Below are 18,548 nucleotides of genomic sequence, written 5' to 3'. Positions count from 1 at the left end.
AAAGTTGCATTATTCTAAGTTCAATAAATGTTTTAAAAGTTTTTCAAATATTTAATCCCTTTCCCATGTTAATTTTGTTGAGTTTGCTCCTTTATCTTGACCATGCAATATGTAACCGATATGTTAACTACTGTGATTATATTCATTCCTATTACCAGCAGCTAAAAAAATAATGACCATTAGAACAATGAATTATCTCCTTTAGTATCGCATGAGGTGGCCCACTCTCGCCAATTGTTTTAGTTCTGCACTGAACTGGTTCTGGCGGTGCCGCTAATTTTCCGAATCACATTATAATTCACACCTCCACAGGATGAATTGAAAATGGCCCTAAAATTACGTAAACCGCTGTACAGGGCTCAAAAGCCCGATCAACAAACCAATGTGTAGCTTCGTTATATACGTTAATAAAAAATGCGAAAAGGATCGATAACTGGAGTGTGTTATGGCCGTGGTCTGGACCTAGCTAGTCTCTTTGTGAAAAATCAAAAGAAAAAAGAAAAGAAACAACAACACTGATCTACTTTACTTTCATTTCTGTACGTTTCAGTGAGTAGAGATATCCTTTAAAAGGAAACCAGTTGACACCATTAGCATATGAGGAGTGACTTCCGTTGAGATACAACCCGTTTAGATTGGAATGCAGACAGGCTCTGTACCACCAGGCGCCTTTGAACTTCTGAGCACAGCTGCCGTCCGGTTTTACGTCGTTATCACTATCTCTCGTGGAGAACTGCATATCACTACAAAAAGTTAATACCACAAAATACGGTTTGTAGATCTTATGATTAAATTGAATGAACATTAGATAGAATTTGAGCTTTTGGTACACTAGTTCAACATCTCATAAGCCAAAATCGGAAATGGCAGATACAAAAAGGAAAATAAATAGAAAATGAATGAATTGAGAATATTTTTAGGATTCCATCTCTTTACTCGCACAAGTCTCGTAAAAGAATAGATATAAAAATATTTGCCTGCAAATTATCAGACATTTTACTTTCAACAACCCCATTCCTCATTTCTAAACTACTGTTTTTAATACCTGTGTACATTCATACCGTCTCCAGCTGTCCCACTGTATCCACCAATAAGAATTCGGTATTTATCTGTCTGGTCCGCCACCTTAAATGTCGCGTACTCAGCGTATGTGATGTTACCTTCGAAGTCCTCCAGGTCAACTCTCAACGAAACGTTACCAGCGGCTGTCAAACGATGAAGATTGTCATTTCCAAGCCAAAACTCGCCGTGTAAATCTCCGAAGCCATTTTTGTAGGACGACCAATCTCGATAGAAATCAACAGAGCCGTTTAAACGTCTCTGAAAAACAGTCCAAGCTCCATCGTTCGTGGTCATGTCACACAACACTTGCATGGCATTTCCGCCATCTGGATTAATAGTGTACACGCCGCTAGATGTGACACCATCTTGATAAAGTAGAGCACAACTTTTGGGTTCTCCTGGTTGACGAAAAATTTGATTTGAATCGTACGCTTGGACTATAGTAAAAGTAATTTATTTTTACTTAGTCATGGGGGTAGTGTTTCTCTTGATGATGAATGATTATTACGTTTGGAAAATACCAACAACAACAACAATTACAACAACAAAGGAAATTTATTGAGAGGAGGGGTTGATCAACAAATATAGAAATTGTGTACACCTAGTGCTCGAGGTGTGAAATTTCTAAGTTCGAGCAGTGAAAGCACTATTGTGCCGGTTTTCTTTGCTTTTTTTCTTTGCATTATTATTGTCATTATTATTTCACTTACTACAGGGCTTTCCCGTGTAACCATGCTTGCAAATGCATCGTGCACTGTTGGTTCGAATGTCTACGATGCAGATTTCGTTTTTGCCGCAATCTGACTTATCTCGTTCGCATACGCTCTGATTGTAAACAACAACAATGATGATAATAATATTAGTGAGAGTAATAAAATTTATAATGATGATGATAATATATCAATGATGCCGACGATTAAATTGATGAAGATGATGTCATTATTATTATTAACAATTGTTTATCGAAGTAGAGGTGGATAGTGCTGGATATTTAGCGAGCCTTTGAGTGGCCTACGAGGTAAATATCCACCGCTTTCAACGACACAGAGGAGAGTAACTGTTTTAGTTTATACCATACAGATAACAAAAGAATTAGCCAATCTACTACAATACGCTTGGAAACTGAAATCTTTTTACCACAATTAGTAGCAAAGTCGCAATTTGATTGGCCAATTTGTCGATGTCGGCTGCTGGCGTCTATGTGTCACACAATGGCTTTATCAGCTCTCTGACCAATGTAATGACCGATATCTTTGTCGATAAGAGTATAGACCACGCTAGGCTACTCTCGACTTGTTAAATAGCAGCGCCATTGTCAATCTACTAGGTCGTTTTATGTTATGATGAACTGAGATAATCTCTAGCTTTCAATCGGAGAAAAAAAACTTCTTAACTAAACTTTGTGGTTAGTAATGAAAGAGAGTTCTCTATGATTCCCTAATGTTTTGTAAAAATGCTTGAACGAACGTGTCTGCTTCAATTTCGCATTTTTTTTTTATATTTGTCGTTTAAGGAGGCTTCATAGGGTTTTTTGATCGCGCGAGATCTGGGTGTGAACATAGTGGGGGCCTTGAAAGTGACAAAATAACATGGCGGCTCAATACGCCTGAAAAGAGGTCAACCGAAAACAAAACACAATGGGAAAGATTGCTAAAAGGCGACAGACTCGAAAGTTTACGCTTGCTCAGATGTAGATCCTAGCGAAGTTCTATTCCATCGCGTAATGTTTTGCGACAGAGAAATTAGGGATCTTTTGAGCACGATTTATGGCGTTTCCTAAGATGGAATTTCCTAAGATTTGTCGGACCATTAAACATATTTGTGCCCTTCCTAGTGCCTGTTGATAAAACAATTCATAGGACCAAATTTGAGATAGAGAAAGATAACACCAAATTGCAAATAGTGTGGAAACTGCCTTTAATTTGTAACCCTTTTTCTCCAACTTTAAAATGATCGGCAGGACAAATTTCACAACTTATGAATATTTTGAAAAATTTCATCGAATTTGAAGAATTATAACTGGCGAGCGCCTCCCTTCGTGGAGCCTCAGCTTTATCACGAAAATCACTTTGATAAAATTTGCTACAGCAAACGATTGTCCGAACCTTGCTCATCGCCTTTTGATGGCTTTTAGTGACCCTGAAAGGCAAAATCGTAAAACTTTTCTAAACTTTTCAAAAACAATACATTGGCGTGCGCGCCAACATTAAGAAAAATACACTATAGAGCCTCCTTAGATGAATTCTGCAATTTTATCAATTTATTTTCTTTTACCATTAATTGTCTTTTTCTCGAATTTTTTCGTATATCTAGGCGGTAGTCAAAGTCATTTGAAATGCATTGCAAATACCTTTATCCCTCTGTAACTGAAGTCTTTGTTCTCAATGAAGTTGGCCCTAGCTAGCCTCTCAAATCGACCCGAGTCACTGATCTGACACTTCCATCTCTCAGGTTTGTTCTTTTTGCCTCCAAAGTTGTAAGACTTACATCGCTCTTCGTTGACACACTCCAATCTACATGAACTTTCTGATTCCACCTCTATCTCCTTTATCACGCTCCCGTTGAGTTGTCTCCCGTCCATCCTCTCGCCAAAATTAGCGGCTTGAAATCTGGGAAACCTGTTTGAAATGCGACTTGTTGCATAAGCAGTGACACAGATCAAGAACAATATTAGTAGGTGCATGTTTAAGTAGATAGGTAGATAAAGAGGTTCAGTTCCTTAGCCAAGATTGGGATGCCAGGGTTATTATTTAGACTCGTTGTGTATTTCGTTTTTGACTCTGATCCAGCGAAAGACTCCTAATCACAATGCGCTTGGCACCTGGCAATTTTGCCTATTTTTAATTCTACCTTTGTTATTGTAAAAATTATTTGCTGAATTCCCAGCCAGTCAGCACTAGGTGGTTAACATCTGGCGTAATTTCAAACAAATATTATCTCATGTAATCACTTCTACTTTGAAGAGAAAAACAATTAGGATGGAAATAGTTTAGTCTTTGTAACCTACTTGGACCTTTCAGATAGGCTAGACTAGCAGTTCTCTATTTAATATTTAAAAGATCCGTCGGAAGAGGTATCTTTTATCTAAAAAATAGGGCATAAGTGATATTTTGCCAACGGTTTCTTTGTTACTTGTTTTTTAAAGCTTAGTCCTCTCATCAAACTTTTTTTTTTTTAACGGGCTTGCGATGAATTGATTGGGAGGCTTTCTTCGCAATTGTGTGAGCTGAACACAAATGATAAGTAGGATAAGGAAAAAATGAATAAAGGGGATAATTTTCTAGAGAAACTGTGGTGTTCATCGCAAAGAGTTTCGAAGCTGACGTTTCGGCGGTAGCCCTTCGTCACGAAACTCTGCCTGTAAGAAATGCGTGACACCCTCACACGAAGACTGCATGTGAACAAGTCTTGCATAGAAATCCTAGAGATTACAGTAAAAGCTTCTGCTTCTTGCGCTGTATTCTTGAAAGGATATTAAATTTACATTTTACGCGTTTTTACATGTGAAGTTTCCTTTGTGACGGTTTATTATCGCTATTCTCACGATGTTAATCCAGTTATGATTCTATTGGCTCTAAGAGAGAGTATTTGAAGAGTAGAAAGATCGATTAGTAATTACTAATGCATAAGTAAGTCTTACTAAAACGTGAATCAATTCATAAGAATTGTTTGGAAGGATCTGCCTCGACAGGCGGTCATACAATCCAACAGCGTGTTCACTGAAGCTTAGCGAGAATGACAGCCGTACGTGCGTCCAAGCCTCGTGGTTGGCTGACCATCTAGAGGTGTGTCTGGGGGAGGGGGCTAAGGAACGAAGTGAGCGTCTCATATTTAGGGACACTTTCTTCCTCAACTTGCCCCATTTTTCTTGCGAAACCAACACAGCAACCATTATCCTATTAGGTAATAAAAACGCTGTGCGATATCTCTCTGTAAACTATTAATTTTGAACTTTTATCGTTCAAGAACTTCAACACACCTTTTCCCCAGGCTCCCAGAGGGAGTGTTTGATCCGAGGAGATATTGGACACTACTCGATAAGTGCGGTTTCCTTAAGCCAACGCGTAGAAAGTTCGATCGACTCAGGTGATCACGGTGGTTTTTCTATCGAAAGGTGAGTGAAAGACCCTAATTGCGTGGCCTCCTAGTTGGGAACGATTGTAGGTGCCTGGGTAAGGTGCATTTTTACGAACGTCGTGTTGGGATTTGGGAATCTCGCGCGAGAAAGCTCTCTAATTATAGTTTCGTGTTCGCAAATGCTCGTTATCTAATTATGAGCTGTATTCAGAGCCTGTCGTTGTTAGTGTTTTCTTAGCGTACATATATTGTTTGTATAATTTTGAAGTCAATAGTATGATGCCCGAAAATTTGAAAACGAATGTGCCTGTACTCTACATATCTGACTGAAACTTGCTAAACGTGAGTTGTTTTCGAATGAGGCGTGTTTACATATAAATGGAAACAAAATAAATGCGATGTCTGGTTGTCGAAGTCATCTTATGAGCTCTAACCTTATGAGATTTGACGAGTCAACTGAAATTTAACATTATGCAGTGACTTTTCTGAGTTACAATGTTGCATTCTAACGGATACATTAAGTGGGGTGTTTCTTTTTCTCCTCTTCTAGAAATCTCGTCATGGCATTTCGTCTTCCCTTGAGGTCACTTTCACGAGTCGTTCCAAGAAGGCTTTTTGCTCCTCCTGCTTCCATCAGTCGGTCTTCTTTCGCAACGCTCGCTGAGGTAACGTAATCAAATACGTTAAATGTTGGCTGGTTTCATGTTGCACCACGGGAAACAGTATTTGTTCTTGCACGATGTAGGTCAAGTAAACAGCGTCTTTTATTCTAACTTCTCGTCTGTGGGCAGGTTTACAAGTTTTCGAAGTATTCGATTAAAAAAGGAACCTACAATATTGAGCTAATCAGAGTTTTGAACAAAATCATGACTGCTTCACGAACGTGACGCAGTGTTTATTATTTCGCATCTTGCAGTTTTATTTTGTTTTTAAGATCAAGACCTTTGCAAACCCCTCTTGTAGAATATCTTGGCGAGTAACAACTCTAGAGCAATGACGTCAGATGACTTGTGATTACTTTGACTACAGGAAAAAAAAAAACATGAATTTTAAACATACCTGTGTAAGAATGTTTACATTCTGCTCTCACTGAAGCTTGCCTCTAGGACTTTTTTATTTTCCACATTTTGTTCTCTGACTAAAATTTTCTCTCTAGCAATGTGATGTACATGAGCAGAAAAGGAAAGTTGAGCATATTGACAATATATACCACATGGCGTCAACTGTACTATTTAAAATAGGCAATGCGCATTGTTCTTTTATTATGGTTGATTGGAGCAAACTAATTCTGTGAGGTAAAGGTCATTTTGAGGTTTTGGAAAAAGTCATGAAAACAAACCAATGTAGAAATGCAAGTAAACCACATAACTGCATTATAATTATCCAGGGCTGTAGTTAGCATGAGGCAAGACGAGGCCTTGTCCTGATTTTGGCCCAAGATTGACTTTTCTGGAGAAAAATGCCATGGAAAATGCTTAAAAGAGCATTTCTGAGCCTCCAGCTTTGAAAATTAATTTTCTGGAGGGGCATGCCAGACCCCCATAGTGGCTTGCATATTCATTGCTTGAAACTTGCGTCATCTTGTTCTGAAGTCTGGCTACAGCCCTGTTATCTCACAATGTAATCCCTTATGTGTAGTGATTTCATATCTGATTAACTTCCATTTTTTGACAGTGATTAAAATTTGTAAAATATCAGGATAAATATGACAGTTGTCTGACATGGGTCTTTTTTTATTTGACAGCGTAAGATTGATGACAGTCCTGAAGTGAAGTACAATCAGGTAAATCATTTTGAAAAATTCTCATCCACTGTGACACTTTGCATATGCTTTTTTAAGTGTTTGTGTAAGCTTTTGCTATCTTGTTTTCGCAATGAAAGCAGTCAGAGTATAGTTTTCAGATAAAGGTAAACACAGACATTTATTAATCATTCGTAGTTAAGAATATGGTTTTCCCAAAGATTTTTCACCCTTTAACTCTCAAGATCTCTCTGTAATTCTCATTACTACCTTCCATACAATTATAATGATGTCAATTTGGAGAATTTGGTATGGGATCAAGTAGCAATCCCATAATTGATATTTTACTTTATTCTCATCACTTGTCTGCTTAACATTGTCTAGATATAGAAGGAGAAATTCTGTCTTGGTCACTCACAGGAGTTAAAGGGTTAACTGAAATCCAATGAAGAATTGTCTCAATGAATTTTGAGAAGTGTGTTCATTGAAACTGTTGTGTCTTGGGTTTTATGAAGCATGCCTTTCTCTGACCTTTGCAGGCTTTTAGGGACTGGGCCAATTAAGAAATTTTTTGTTTGTCATCTTTGTTATGTAGATACAGTTTCAGTGGGCATAGCATCTCCATAAGTAGGCTGCCATTAAAACCCTTTGCAAATGATGTGTGTACACACTGTACATACATATATGTGTTGTATGTATTTGCAATATTTCAACAGGCTGGTCTAGTTCAACACAAAGGTGATTTAAATTGGGGCTTGTAATAAACAGTGACTGTCACGAGGCCTGGCCACAACTCCAGGAGCTATGTTCCCCACTCTTTGAGAGAAGTGTATGGGTTCTTTAATGCCCCTGCTAATCAGTTAAGTTTAGTTAACTCAACTAAACTTTACTGGTTAGCAGTAACTGCTAGCATAACTTAAGCAAAAATGTGACTGAATCAGTATGGTAAAAGTTAAGTCCTTGTTCCCCAGGTTTTCATCAACAACAGGTTTGTGGACTCTGTCAGTGGCAAGACATTCCCCACAATCAACCCTGCAACTGGGGAAAAAATATGTGATGTGGCTGAGGGTGACAAGGTAAACCATACACTTTACAAACTATGATAACATTGGCTTTGAAGATAACATTCTATTTTTATTGCAGTGGTCATTCATGCATTATTTGGTGAAAACAGGCTTGGTTGGAAAATGGCTGTAAACACTGATAGAGATCAATGCTACAATTGTAACAATCACCACAAAACTGATAAATCAATGCAAAAACTTTTGATCAGGAGGGATTTTAATTTAGTCTAAACAGATAAAATGTTTTACAAATTATCAGTATGGGAACAAACAAAATGTGATTTACATGTATGGACTTGTGGGAGATAGATTTGCAAAATGCTTGAATCTTGCTTATGCAGGTGAGGCATGCAGAAGTGCTAATAACCAATATGTTCTTTAGGCAGATGCTGATATTGCTGTTAAGGCAGCCAAAGAGGCCTTTAAGCTAGGCAGTCCTTGGAGAACAATGGATGCATCAGAACGTGGAAAGCTTTTGAACAGACTGGCTGATTTGCTTGAACGAGATCAAGCTTATCTTGCAGTAAGTACTAACATTTTGTTGGAGTAAAAGTGAAATTATTAGCAATCATAGTCCTAAACTTTAGAGGTAAAATGTGAAGTCCTTTCCTTTTATTCAATAACTAGAGTCAATCAAAGCTGTTACATAAACTTGCCGTGAACAAATGCAAAAAAAAAAGAAATTAAATAAAGCCATCTTGACCAAAATGAGTGAAGGGAATGAATGATCTGTGATATATTTTAGCCTAATGACTACACTAAGGGTAAAGCATGTCTGCTGTACTTCAAAGTGAAATAGAGGCAATTTTTGTCTTATTTGTTTGCATATTTTCATGTGAATTTTGTTTTTTTGCAGCAAAGCAGGCAGTTCTAGGCAGTTCAATTATATGTAATCTTGTAAACTAGATTAGCTAGTCAGGATGCATTCTTGATTTGTTTTAGTTAAGCTTGTTAAGAAAGCCAGCCTCATTTTGTTGCAAGAACATATACATTAAATCATTCTGTGGGTGTTCAAACTCTGACTGTAAAAAGAAAAACGTACTCACAACATTGGTTGTTCTCAGAGTACACAACCTTGTACATTTTGTTAATTCAGCTATAAAGTATGAAATAAGACAAAATGTGGTTCTTCTCTCCTAGAGTTTAGAGACTTTGGACAATGGCAAGCCATTCAATGATTCTTTCAATATTGATTTATCCATGACAATTAAGTGCTATCGATACTATGCTGGGTGGGCAGACAAAATTCATGGCAAGACAATTCCAATTGGTAAGTTTATTACTTTGAAGTTATGGAAAGCCAATAAACTCAATGGAATTTTGCATATTCATTTTAACGAGTTATCAACCACATAACCACATGTTGTCTTAGGTGACCAAGAATTCTTTAAGCTTTTACTATAATAGGCAGTAAGCTCCTCCAGTAAGGCTTGTTCATTCCTTGGTTGTGATTCTCTTGGAAACCCAGCTTTAAGGCATTATGCCTGTAGTTACTTTTTGAAAGACAGGCACGTGGTGCACTAATGAAACAGACTGGCTTATCTTAGACAGGCTCACTTATGCTCTCACAAAACAGTAGTGCTGTAAATATGTGTCCAGTCTTCTTTTATTCATTCTACACCCTGTGGAACTTCAGTTGATAATTGATATCAATGTGTTTGCATTTTATGTCAATTTAACATCTGCTGAAGTGTTCATTGTCAAATGATGTTGGTTAACTCTCAAAAAATTGATCATTTTTGATGCCAGTTATTTGCTTCCTGCTGCTTGCTTCTGCCTAACCTCCATGGAACAACCAGCTCTACCCATAGGGTGATAACAAGAGGCGAACATTAAGTTTGTGGACCTCTTCCTTATATTCCCCCTACAAACCTTTTCAAACGTTTTACCTGGTAGCAAAGAAATGTGTTCTATCATTTGATGCTGATCGTAGTATTTTCATTGTTATGAATCGTTTAATTCACTCAACAGATGGCAGTTTCTTAACCTATACCCGCCATGAACCTGTTGGTATTGTTGGTCAAATAATCCCATGGAACTTCCCACTGCTGATGCAAGCCTGGAAACTTGGTCCAGCCCTGGCGGCTGGAAATGCAATTGTAATGAAACCAGCAGAACAGACACCACTGACTGCCTTATATGTGGCGTCTCTAATTGCTGAGGTACTTAATCTTAATTAGAAAGATAGAAAGTCTAAAATTTCCCTGTTAAGCACTCCTCTCATAAAAACTCATTTAAGACTAAAATCTCTATACAGGTTCTTGTTTTTGGAATGAGCAATTTGTTCAAATTTGACACGGTAAATCGCATGCAATACAAAAAGGTAACAACGCCAGAACACTGGCTGTGTTTTAAGACCACAATGCTGTATTGTCGATACACCCATAGTTGTACAACATATCAGACTGTGTGTACAAGTAAACCGTGTAAAGTAGGGCACTATGAGGTTGGCAAACAGCGCATTATCACACCCACACCAACCAATACAAGTGTTTATTTTTTTTTGTTTTTTGTTTTTAAACAAAAATTAAGAACGTAATTAAGAACTTAGGTAGCCTTATTTCACAGTAAACACCATTTATGTAAGAACCTATGGAGGCAAACTTGGAAAACCTAGGTTTCAATATGCGGGTTTTTACTGTAACTCTTTTAACTTGTAGGGGGGACAAGCATCGAAATTCCCCGTACATTATCACCTCTAAAAAACACACTTAGATAATGAGAATGAAGGAAATGATGGCCAACTAAGTAACTTTTTAATCTATTGACAACAATATGAAGAATATGCATAATGAAGGTGAGGGGGGGGGGGAGGGGAGGCTGAAAGGACAGCTTATTTCGCCAAAAGTTTGTCCGAGTTCAGCCCAGTAAGAAGACAAACCTTTTTTGTTGGTTTCTTGACAGGCTGGTTTCCCGCCAGGTGTTGTAAATATGGTTCCAGGCTACGGACCTACAGCAGGAATGTCAATCGCTGAACACATGGAGATTGATAAAGTTGCCTTCACTGGTTCCACTGAGGTAAAGGTCATGTAATATAACGAGAACACACTGAAAAGTGGTTTGTTTTAAAAATTGAACGGTAAATATTCTTCTAGGAAAGAGGAGAGGGTAGACAGTGTTTTGTTTAAATTGGCCCAAGATTGCATGTAAAAGCAAACAGATGAACTGATCATCACAGCCTAAAAAAGCACAGGAAAAAGAAAAAAAGAAAAAAGCAAAAACCAAACCTGAAATCTCTTCCAGACAATGATCATTATCCAGTCCGCCAAATTCCACTAGGCCTTTTTTTCATCATGGGATATTGTCGGGAGTCTACACTCTTTTGGGGCCGTTTTGAATGTTTTATTTTTGAATGTTTTTATACGGTTGAACTTCTTAGTCATAGAATATTTGTTGTGAAATCTGGGACAGAACTACTCCTGCAAAAAGCGAATATTACTCTTTTTCACGTGTAATTTTATCTCGTAGATTGGGCATGTAATTATGCAAGCAGCTGGCAGAAGCAACTTGAAGAACGTCACCCTGGAACTTGGTGGCAAGAGTCCTAACGTGGTGTTTGCTGATTCCGATATCGACAGCGCAGTGGAAATGAGTCACTTTGCTCTGTTCTTCAACCAGGGTCAGTGTTGCTGCGCTGGCAGCCGCTGTTTCGTAGAGGAGCCGATTTACGACGAGTTTGTGCAAAGAAGTGTGGAGAGGGCCAAAAGCCGTGTCGTTGGCAACCCTTTTGATTTGAATACAGAACAAGGACCACAGGTAATAATAATTGGTGAAAAATGGAGGGCGCTTCGGTCATCTTCGCCGTCGTCGTTTTCGGTAGACATCCGTTGCCTTTGGCTTGGATAGTCGTGCTCTCTTTGGCCATTCCTTAGTGCCAACCTTACAATCCAATGTTGCCGTTTCTTAATGGCCAACTGGAAAAAAAATTTTTTTTTTTTTGGGGGGGGGGGTTGTTGATACTGGACAGGAAAAGAGTAGAACTATCAACTCTTCCCCGCCCAATTCATCCCTAAGCCAACGGATTCGGGATGCCACTCCTGCTTTTCGCGCTACACCGAAGGAAAGATTATGGAAACGCCTGGTCTTTGCAAAATTTCTAAAACTGCTGCTCTCTTTACTTTCCTAAAGGTTGATCAGGAGCAGTTTAGCAAGGTTATGTCCCTGATAGAAAGTGGAAACAAGGAAGGTGCCAATATGGTCTTTGGAGGAGGGAGGCATGGTGACAAAGGCTACTTTGTGCAGCCCACCGTCTTTACTGATGTCCAAGATCACATGAGAATTGCAAAGGAAGAGGTGCACTAATTGATTGAATTGGTCGTTAAAATATTAATAAGATGACAGAAGCTATTAGCGAACTAATGACTATAATTTTGTGTTGTGTCAGATTTTTGGACCCGTGATGCAGATCATGAAATTCAAGGACATGAACGAATTGATTGAACGAGCTAACAATACCATTTATGGTTTGGCTGCCTCTGTGTTTACCAAGGACATTGACAAGATGAATACTATCGCCCACAGCATCCGTGCTGGCACTGTTTGGTGAGTATCAGATTTAAGGAACACCTTACTCCACAAGTTAATTGAATGAATTCATTATATTTCCATATGGGAACGTGTGTTTCTCTCCTGTTACAGGGTCAACTGCTACGATGTTCTGGATGTCCAAGCGCCATTTGGTGGCTTTAAAATGTCTGGATCAGGGAGGGAATTGTGAGTTCTCGTATTTGATGCTTCTTTCTCTCACAGCTTCGTGCAATGTTCCCAAAATACCCGCCATAAATAACATCTCACGCTCATAAGGAAATTCTGCTTATTTTATTTCTATCTATTTTCTTATTTGATACTTATTTATTTATTTTTATTTTATTTTATTTATTAGGGGAGAGTATGGTCTTGAGCAATATTCGGAGGTGAAAACGGTAGGTGACAATTTATGGAAACTGTGCTTTCTCCACTGGTGTGTTCATAGGATCTATAGGTGGTGTTCCACGTAGTTTCCACAGAAACATAAACCCTTCCATCTTATCCAGTCCCTGATAAAGCAATAAGCACGAACTAAAACACCATTAAAGGTTAAGTGTTATTTTAATTCTTATAATTTTGTTTTTGTTGGTTATGCGCTCCGACGCCCTGGCAATCACTCAGTCTATCGTCTGATCGTAAAGTTCACCTCTCTTCCTACCTTGTCTTTTCTGTTCAGTAACTTGTTGTTCCTTGTTTTGACAGATAACGATCAAGCTCCCGCAGAAGAATTCTTAAACAGCTGAGTGGTAAATCGAATGCTCTGAACCTTGAAATGTCTTCAAAACCATTCAGTTCAGGCGATTTTCACAAGTTATTTAATACGTCCCTCATTCTCAAACCCAAAGTGTAGCACTCAGTTAACGTAACTTCGACAATTTTTTGTACCGTAATCATAAGGAACTTCAACAGACTTTTCTTTTCATAAATATGCTCAACTTCTTAAGCTGTGACTTGCATTGCGTGGAAAAGGTAGCCTGTTGGTCAAAACCGTTTTTACCAGTATGATTTAGAAATTTAAATCATGTTCAACTAGCCCAAACGTTCTACACCTCACTGAACGACAAATACATACATGTAATTGTCCAGTTAGTACAGTTAATGCTCGTAGTCCAAATTAAAATCTCTTTTTGTAATCGCAATGATAAATCGTAACTTAATAAAAAGAAACCTCCTGATTTTTTTAAAATTTTTAATCTACATATTCACCGCAGAACCTTTTCATCTTCGATTCTCACGTTGACGTTACTTGCGCAGTGCAACTTGAGGGGAAAAAATTGTAAAATTTTTGAAGGATTCTCTTTTGTTAAGAGTCACGTCGGGCGAACCATCAGACTATTAAAATGATGCAGAAAAATAACACTGAAAAAGTAAAATAGGTAAACGAACACACAAACAAGTCTACTGACCTGGTAATGGGGATAATGAGGGTTCACGGTTGTTTCGTACCCACGGTCGTTTCGTACCCAGCTCGGTCGTTTCGTAGCCAAACTAATAAAGTATATTTTCCATGTTAAGTACGGAGAAAGTATGGTCGGTTTTTAGTGTGAATAGAAATATTACTGCGTTAAATAAGTTTTGTTGACATGGTGAGATGACCGCTTGAGGATACGAATTTTATCTTCGAGTGCTGAAAGCATCTCTAACGAGTGAGCGAAGCGAGAGAGATACTCCATAGTATTTCCCGTGGTCGCGCCTCAAAAAGGGACTCCATGTTAACAAAACTTATTTAACGTAGGTAATATTATCCCTATTACCGGTCAGTAGACCTGTTTGTGTGTTCGTTTACCAATTTTAGAGAGATACTATTTTTGAGAGATACTTTCAGCACTCTATTTTATAGATACTGATGAAATTCCTACACTTTCAGATGAAATACAAATCGACTCAAACTTGGGTACGGAACGACCTGGTACCCTAATGAGAAGTGTGATGATGATGTTTATTTAGATTATGGAATCAGTGTCATCCCTCGTTAACCGTAGCGTTAGAATATTGATATTGAAGTTTTAAAATGCCGTAAACACAACTTTAGCGCCCTTTGACATAAGCTGATCATATTTTATTACGAAATACGAAAACAAAGATAAAGAAGAGGAAAAGTGTTGAAAGGGAATACACTATGCTGAAAAATACGTCACCATCTTGCGACAATGCCCTGTCACCTACTTATCAGCATAAGCATGTTTTGGCACAACTGTACCTGATGCTTACTTAAAGTTCGAAATTCGTTGTTCACGTTTAAAAATAGATCTATTTATTCAATAGGGACAACAGTAGAACCCGTAGTTCTTGGCTTAATCAGTCAACCGCAAAACAAAGAGAAGTTTCTTTGTAGTGTGGTCAACTCAATTTGCATGACCATCACATTAAATCTGAGCATTTCTTAATGGCTTTGTCCCAACTCCAGAGGGAAATAAGTTAATTTTTGTCAGGAATGTTGGCTGACGATACATTAGGCAAGCTATACTCCTAGATTCTAATAGGAATGTTGCGAGAACGAATTTGGCCCTCTTGAAAAAACTCGGCGAACCTGCTCACTGTTATCAAGCGATTACTAAGATGTGCAATTTTCGTTTACATGATTCTCCTCTGTGTAACCGTTAGCAACTTCTTTTGAGCGAAATTTTTGCTTTGTTTCATTCCACTGGGAAAAACCAAAAGCACAATATTCCCGTTGTAAAACTAACTCGATTAAGACGAATTATCTATACGGCTAGAAATGAGTAGAGAACTTTTATACAGCGCTGGTGTGTTTTTCTGTCCAATCTCATCTTTGCCAGATTTGATCGAAAAGGGAAAGATCTCTTGCCTCGAGGATAGTCTTTTCTTCGACAGCGAAATTCAACCGGGGTGGATTCATTTTAACTCAGACAAGGTTACAATTCTATCAAGTAATGAAATGTTCGAGCCGATTCTTCAAGTGCCTCATCTCTTCCACCCTGAAGAACACACCTTCAAAATAAACTCGGACGTTGATTTGGGGAATTTGATAGCGTTGTTTAAGAAACCGCTAATCATGTGCGTTACGAGGAGACAAGAAGATGAGGCCATGATCAATGGCTTCGACACGGACTTCGTTATCGTTTTCGACCCTTCGGATTCCAAAGTTGCGCAAGAACTTTCAAGAGTAACCGAATATGTCGAAAAACATCTTCGTAAAAGAAAGAAATTTCACCTTACGATAGATTTATCAGAGAAGCTTGACGAAATATCACCGTTGGATTTCAAGAAACACGTTATGTGGTTGAATTGTTTTTTTCACGTCACAAATTACCATGCACCCAATCCCGTTTTGACCCTGGACATCTTCTATCTTTGGTTCATTCTTCTGCCATGTTGTATCGCCGTTGCATTGCCTTACAGACTCTACAGAAAGCTGCGCTGTGTGGACAGGAAAATAGACTTGAACATTCAGTTCTTTTTGGAAGCGACAGATTCCGTGCCTTTAGCTTTGTACTTCTTCTCTGGTTGCCCGCCCAACCCCGGTCGTTACCGAACTGAAAGCCACAAATACCATTTGCGAGCCTGCCCTGGGACAGAACTTAGATCATTACTCTACTTAATGAACTGCTAGTACTCAATATAGTTTCTCTGACACAGGCCTTCTCCAAATCTTCGTCTTCGATTCTTGTGTTAACGCAACTTGCATTTGAAGGGAAACAAGTGATTTTTTTCATAGGTTTTCTTTTATTAACAATCACTTCCGGCGGAAGTTCAGACACTCAAAATGAAGCAGAAAGAAAAAACACTAAATTTAGAATAAATAAAAGAACAAGCAAACAAATCAACTGACTCAGTAATAACGATAACGATGATTATGATGATGTTAATTTAGATTAATGCATTAATATTGATAATGACGGTGATGTACAGTCGCACCCCGCCATTTCACAGGGGGACCTGGGGCCCGTTTCTTGAAGGTCCCGGTAACTTTACGGGCCCGTAAAGCTGTTCTGTCTCATTCAAGATTAATCAAGATGGGGATATCAAAAGTTTTGAAAATTATACAATAAACCTATCTGCTAAATAGTGACTGTAGCCGTTATTCTCACGCAACTTGTATACGAATCACATGTCAAGCGAAACAAGTCACGTACCTGTATTCCAACTGTGTAACCTGGCCGACAAGTTTTTCACATGTCAAACGGTTACCTGGCTTAGTGGTCACGAAACGGGGAATGACAGGGAGAACAAAGTATGTGACTTGAATTCCAGATGACTTTAAAACGTCCAGGAGGTATATGATCTGATGGAAACTGCTTTCGGTTGACTGATAACAGATTAACGACATAAACCAAGCGTGAAATGATTCACTGGAATTCTCGACCAAGCCAGGATGAACTACAAGGTCACGTAGCAGGGTAACGTTATCCCTTAGGTGAAATTTTATCTCGAAGTACATATGTGCAGTCTTCTAAATTGCTAGAAAAATCTGTCGTTCGTCGTAACTTACTGTACTTTCCTAAAGAAACTCGCTGTCTGTGAGGCTGTCACTTTACCTGTATCTGGAATTTGAAGTTGCGCGGTATGTCAACTCCGCAAATGCTCGAATTTTGCAATATCCTCTTACGTAACACGAGAAAAATGTTGTGATTTTCATAACTGATAATTAGTAAAAATGCGAGTAATGTCAAAAACGGGATTAAACGAAAAAACTAACCTGCTGTTATTTTCATCGTCTCAAATCTTTTCTTTTTAATTTACTGGGAGTGAATTAAAAAAATAGCTGAATTTTGAGTTCAAATCAATGCAGAGACCGACCACACGGGCTGCGTTCAGTAATTAAGCTCAAAGAGCTTTTATCTATTGTCCTTACAATGCTTCCGATAAAGACTTTCATTTACAAGCCATTAGTCATCGGCGTCGTTCTAGAATACCTTACCGAACAATACAAAGTGCCTCTGCATAAAGACTAAGCGTGATTAGCTCTAAAGTCTATAAGACCCACTTTCGCTCTGCACGGCTGCACCAGTTCCTGAAGACCACGACTTTAGAAGTAATGGAGAACCTTTCCCCAGAAGTACTGATGTTTCCCATAACATCATTGCCATTCATTTTGAACAGCAGACCAGAGCTGCAAGAGGGCTTTCTGCTCGATTTCGAAATCAGACCTGGCTGGATTGTATACAATCCAAACGTGGTAACTGTTCTGTCCTGCAATCAAATGTTCCAACCTGTGTACGAATTGGAGCCAATTTGGAGTTCAGACAAACAATTGTTTAGAATCAAAAGTACTGACGATCTGGAAGACTTGAGGGTCATGTTGAGCAAGCCGATAGTGTTCTGTGCCACCAGAAGACAAGAATGTGAGGCAATGATCAACGGATTTGATACGGACTTCGTAATACTGCTGGATCCTAAACATCCAAATGTTGCAGTGCAGATTCAAAAAGTTGTTGATCGCGTCGAGGAGCGCCTAAAGTCTGTACAAAAATTCTGTTTAAAAACCCACTTTTCTGATCTTTTAGAGGGATCAACTCTGGCTAAGTTCAAAAGCTTCGTTTACTGGTTTAACTGTGAGTTTTATATCACCAACCACTGCAGACCAAACCAGTTCTTATCAACAAATCACTGGCTCTTTTGGTGTGCCGTGTTTCCAGTATTTATTATGGCTTCACTTCCCTATCGCATCGCAAGGAAAGCTTGTATTTATGACGAAGAGATAACTTTGCAAATGAGATTGAAGTTGACTTTTTGTCCAGAAACTGTCCTTGTACTGCATTTTTACTGTGTGGATAAACCGTTGCCCGGACGTTACCTTACAAACGAGAAATTGTTTATAGAACGTGAATGTTCTTCCACTGAGCTTAAAAATTTAGTTTGTTTTGATGCTAAGAAGCTCAGGAAGCATGAACGATGTAGTTTTCGTTTGAAGAGGATTAAGCACAAACTGATTAGTCTATTAGAAGTGGTAAGAAAGAATAAAGCAAAATGAACCAAACCATTCTCTGACTTGAAAAGGTACAGCTTTAGAACAAATGTCATTGTTTCTTAGAGGAACTCTTCCGCAAATTTTGATAGAAATCAAATAGATGGAATAAAAGATAGATAACAAAGTTCTTGAAATAAACATAAAC

General features: G+C 38.5%; 2 protein-coding genes and 1 long non-coding RNA gene across 4 annotated transcripts; 1 reads left to right on the top strand and 2 right to left on the bottom strand.

Moving 5' to 3' along the window:
• Window positions 1-520: 520 nt before the first annotated feature.
• LOC131797894 (microfibril-associated glycoprotein 4-like) lies at window positions 521-3,745 on the bottom strand. The gene is made up of 4 exons (XM_059115554.2): window positions 3,413-3,745; window positions 1,773-1,887; window positions 1,046-1,457; window positions 521-743 (listed from the first exon to the last, which is right to left on the bottom strand). Exons 1-4 carry the CDS (start codon window positions 3,743-3,745, stop codon window positions 521-523), a joined length of 1,083 nt encoding a protein of 360 aa, XP_058971537.2.
• A 1,291-nt stretch (window positions 3,746-5,036) lies between these two features.
• LOC131797893 (aldehyde dehydrogenase, mitochondrial) lies at window positions 5,037-13,646 on the top strand. Of its 2 annotated transcripts, none has more exons than XM_059115552.2 (14): window positions 5,037-5,176; window positions 5,690-5,804; window positions 6,884-6,922; window positions 7,852-7,956; window positions 8,327-8,467; window positions 9,085-9,214; window positions 9,916-10,106; window positions 10,849-10,962; window positions 11,413-11,700; window positions 12,073-12,237; window positions 12,329-12,486; window positions 12,583-12,657; window positions 12,827-12,866; window positions 13,174-13,646. In XM_059115552.2, exons 2-14 carry the CDS (start codon window positions 5,700-5,702, stop codon window positions 13,204-13,206), a joined length of 1,584 nt encoding a protein of 527 aa, XP_058971535.1. In that variant the 5' UTR covers window positions 5,037-5,176; window positions 5,690-5,699; the 3' UTR covers window positions 13,207-13,646. The 2 variants fall into 2 exon arrangements, with proteins under 2 accessions (XP_058971535.1, XP_058971536.1); XM_059115553.2 differs by lacking the exon at window positions 5,037-5,176 and adding an exon at window positions 5,192-5,234.
• On the bottom strand, window positions 5,692-6,309 carry LOC136277960 (uncharacterized). Its single transcript, XR_010716120.1, has 2 exons — window positions 6,199-6,309; window positions 5,692-5,968 (listed from the first exon to the last, which is right to left on the bottom strand). It is a non-coding gene; the product is annotated as an uncharacterized lncRNA (long non-coding RNA).
• Window positions 13,647-18,548: the final 4,902 nt, after the last annotated feature.

The sequence above is a fragment of the Pocillopora verrucosa genome, chromosome 14, assembly GCF_036669915.1.
Source record: "Pocillopora verrucosa isolate sample1 chromosome 14, ASM3666991v2, whole genome shotgun sequence".
Classification (NCBI taxonomy): Eukaryota; Metazoa; Cnidaria; class Anthozoa; order Scleractinia; family Pocilloporidae; genus Pocillopora; species Pocillopora verrucosa.
The sequence above is the reverse complement of the archived record's forward strand: the minus strand, read 5'-3'. Positions and strand labels throughout refer to the sequence as shown.

What these genes read in the sequence shown, in the direction of transcription:
- LOC131797894 (XM_059115554.2), bottom strand. Translation starts at nt 3,745, where the DNA reads ATGCACCTACTAATATTGTTCTTGATCTGTGTCACTGCTTATGCAACA. An exon ending in TTACACGGGAAAGCCCTGTA is followed by an intron (nt 1,458 to 1,772) that starts GTAAGTGAAATA and finishes GTCAACCAGGAG; the next exon opens with AACCCAAAAGTTGTGCTCTA. An exon ending in GACGGTATGAATGTACACAG is followed by an intron (nt 744 to 1,045) that starts GTATTAAAAACA and finishes AACTTTTTGTAG; the next exon opens with TGATATGCAGTTCTCCACGA.
- LOC131797893 (XM_059115552.2), top strand. Translation starts at nt 5,700, where the DNA reads ATGGCATTTCGTCTTCCCTTGAGGTCACTTTCACGAGTCGTTCCAAGA. An exon ending in TGGCGTCTCTAATTGCTGAG is followed by an intron (nt 10,107 to 10,848) that starts GTACTTAATCTT and finishes GTTTCTTGACAG; the next exon opens with GCTGGTTTCCCGCCAGGTGT. An exon ending in TCTGGATCAGGGAGGGAATT is followed by an intron (nt 12,658 to 12,826) that starts GTGAGTTCTCGT and finishes TTTATTTATTAG; the next exon opens with GGGAGAGTATGGTCTTGAGC.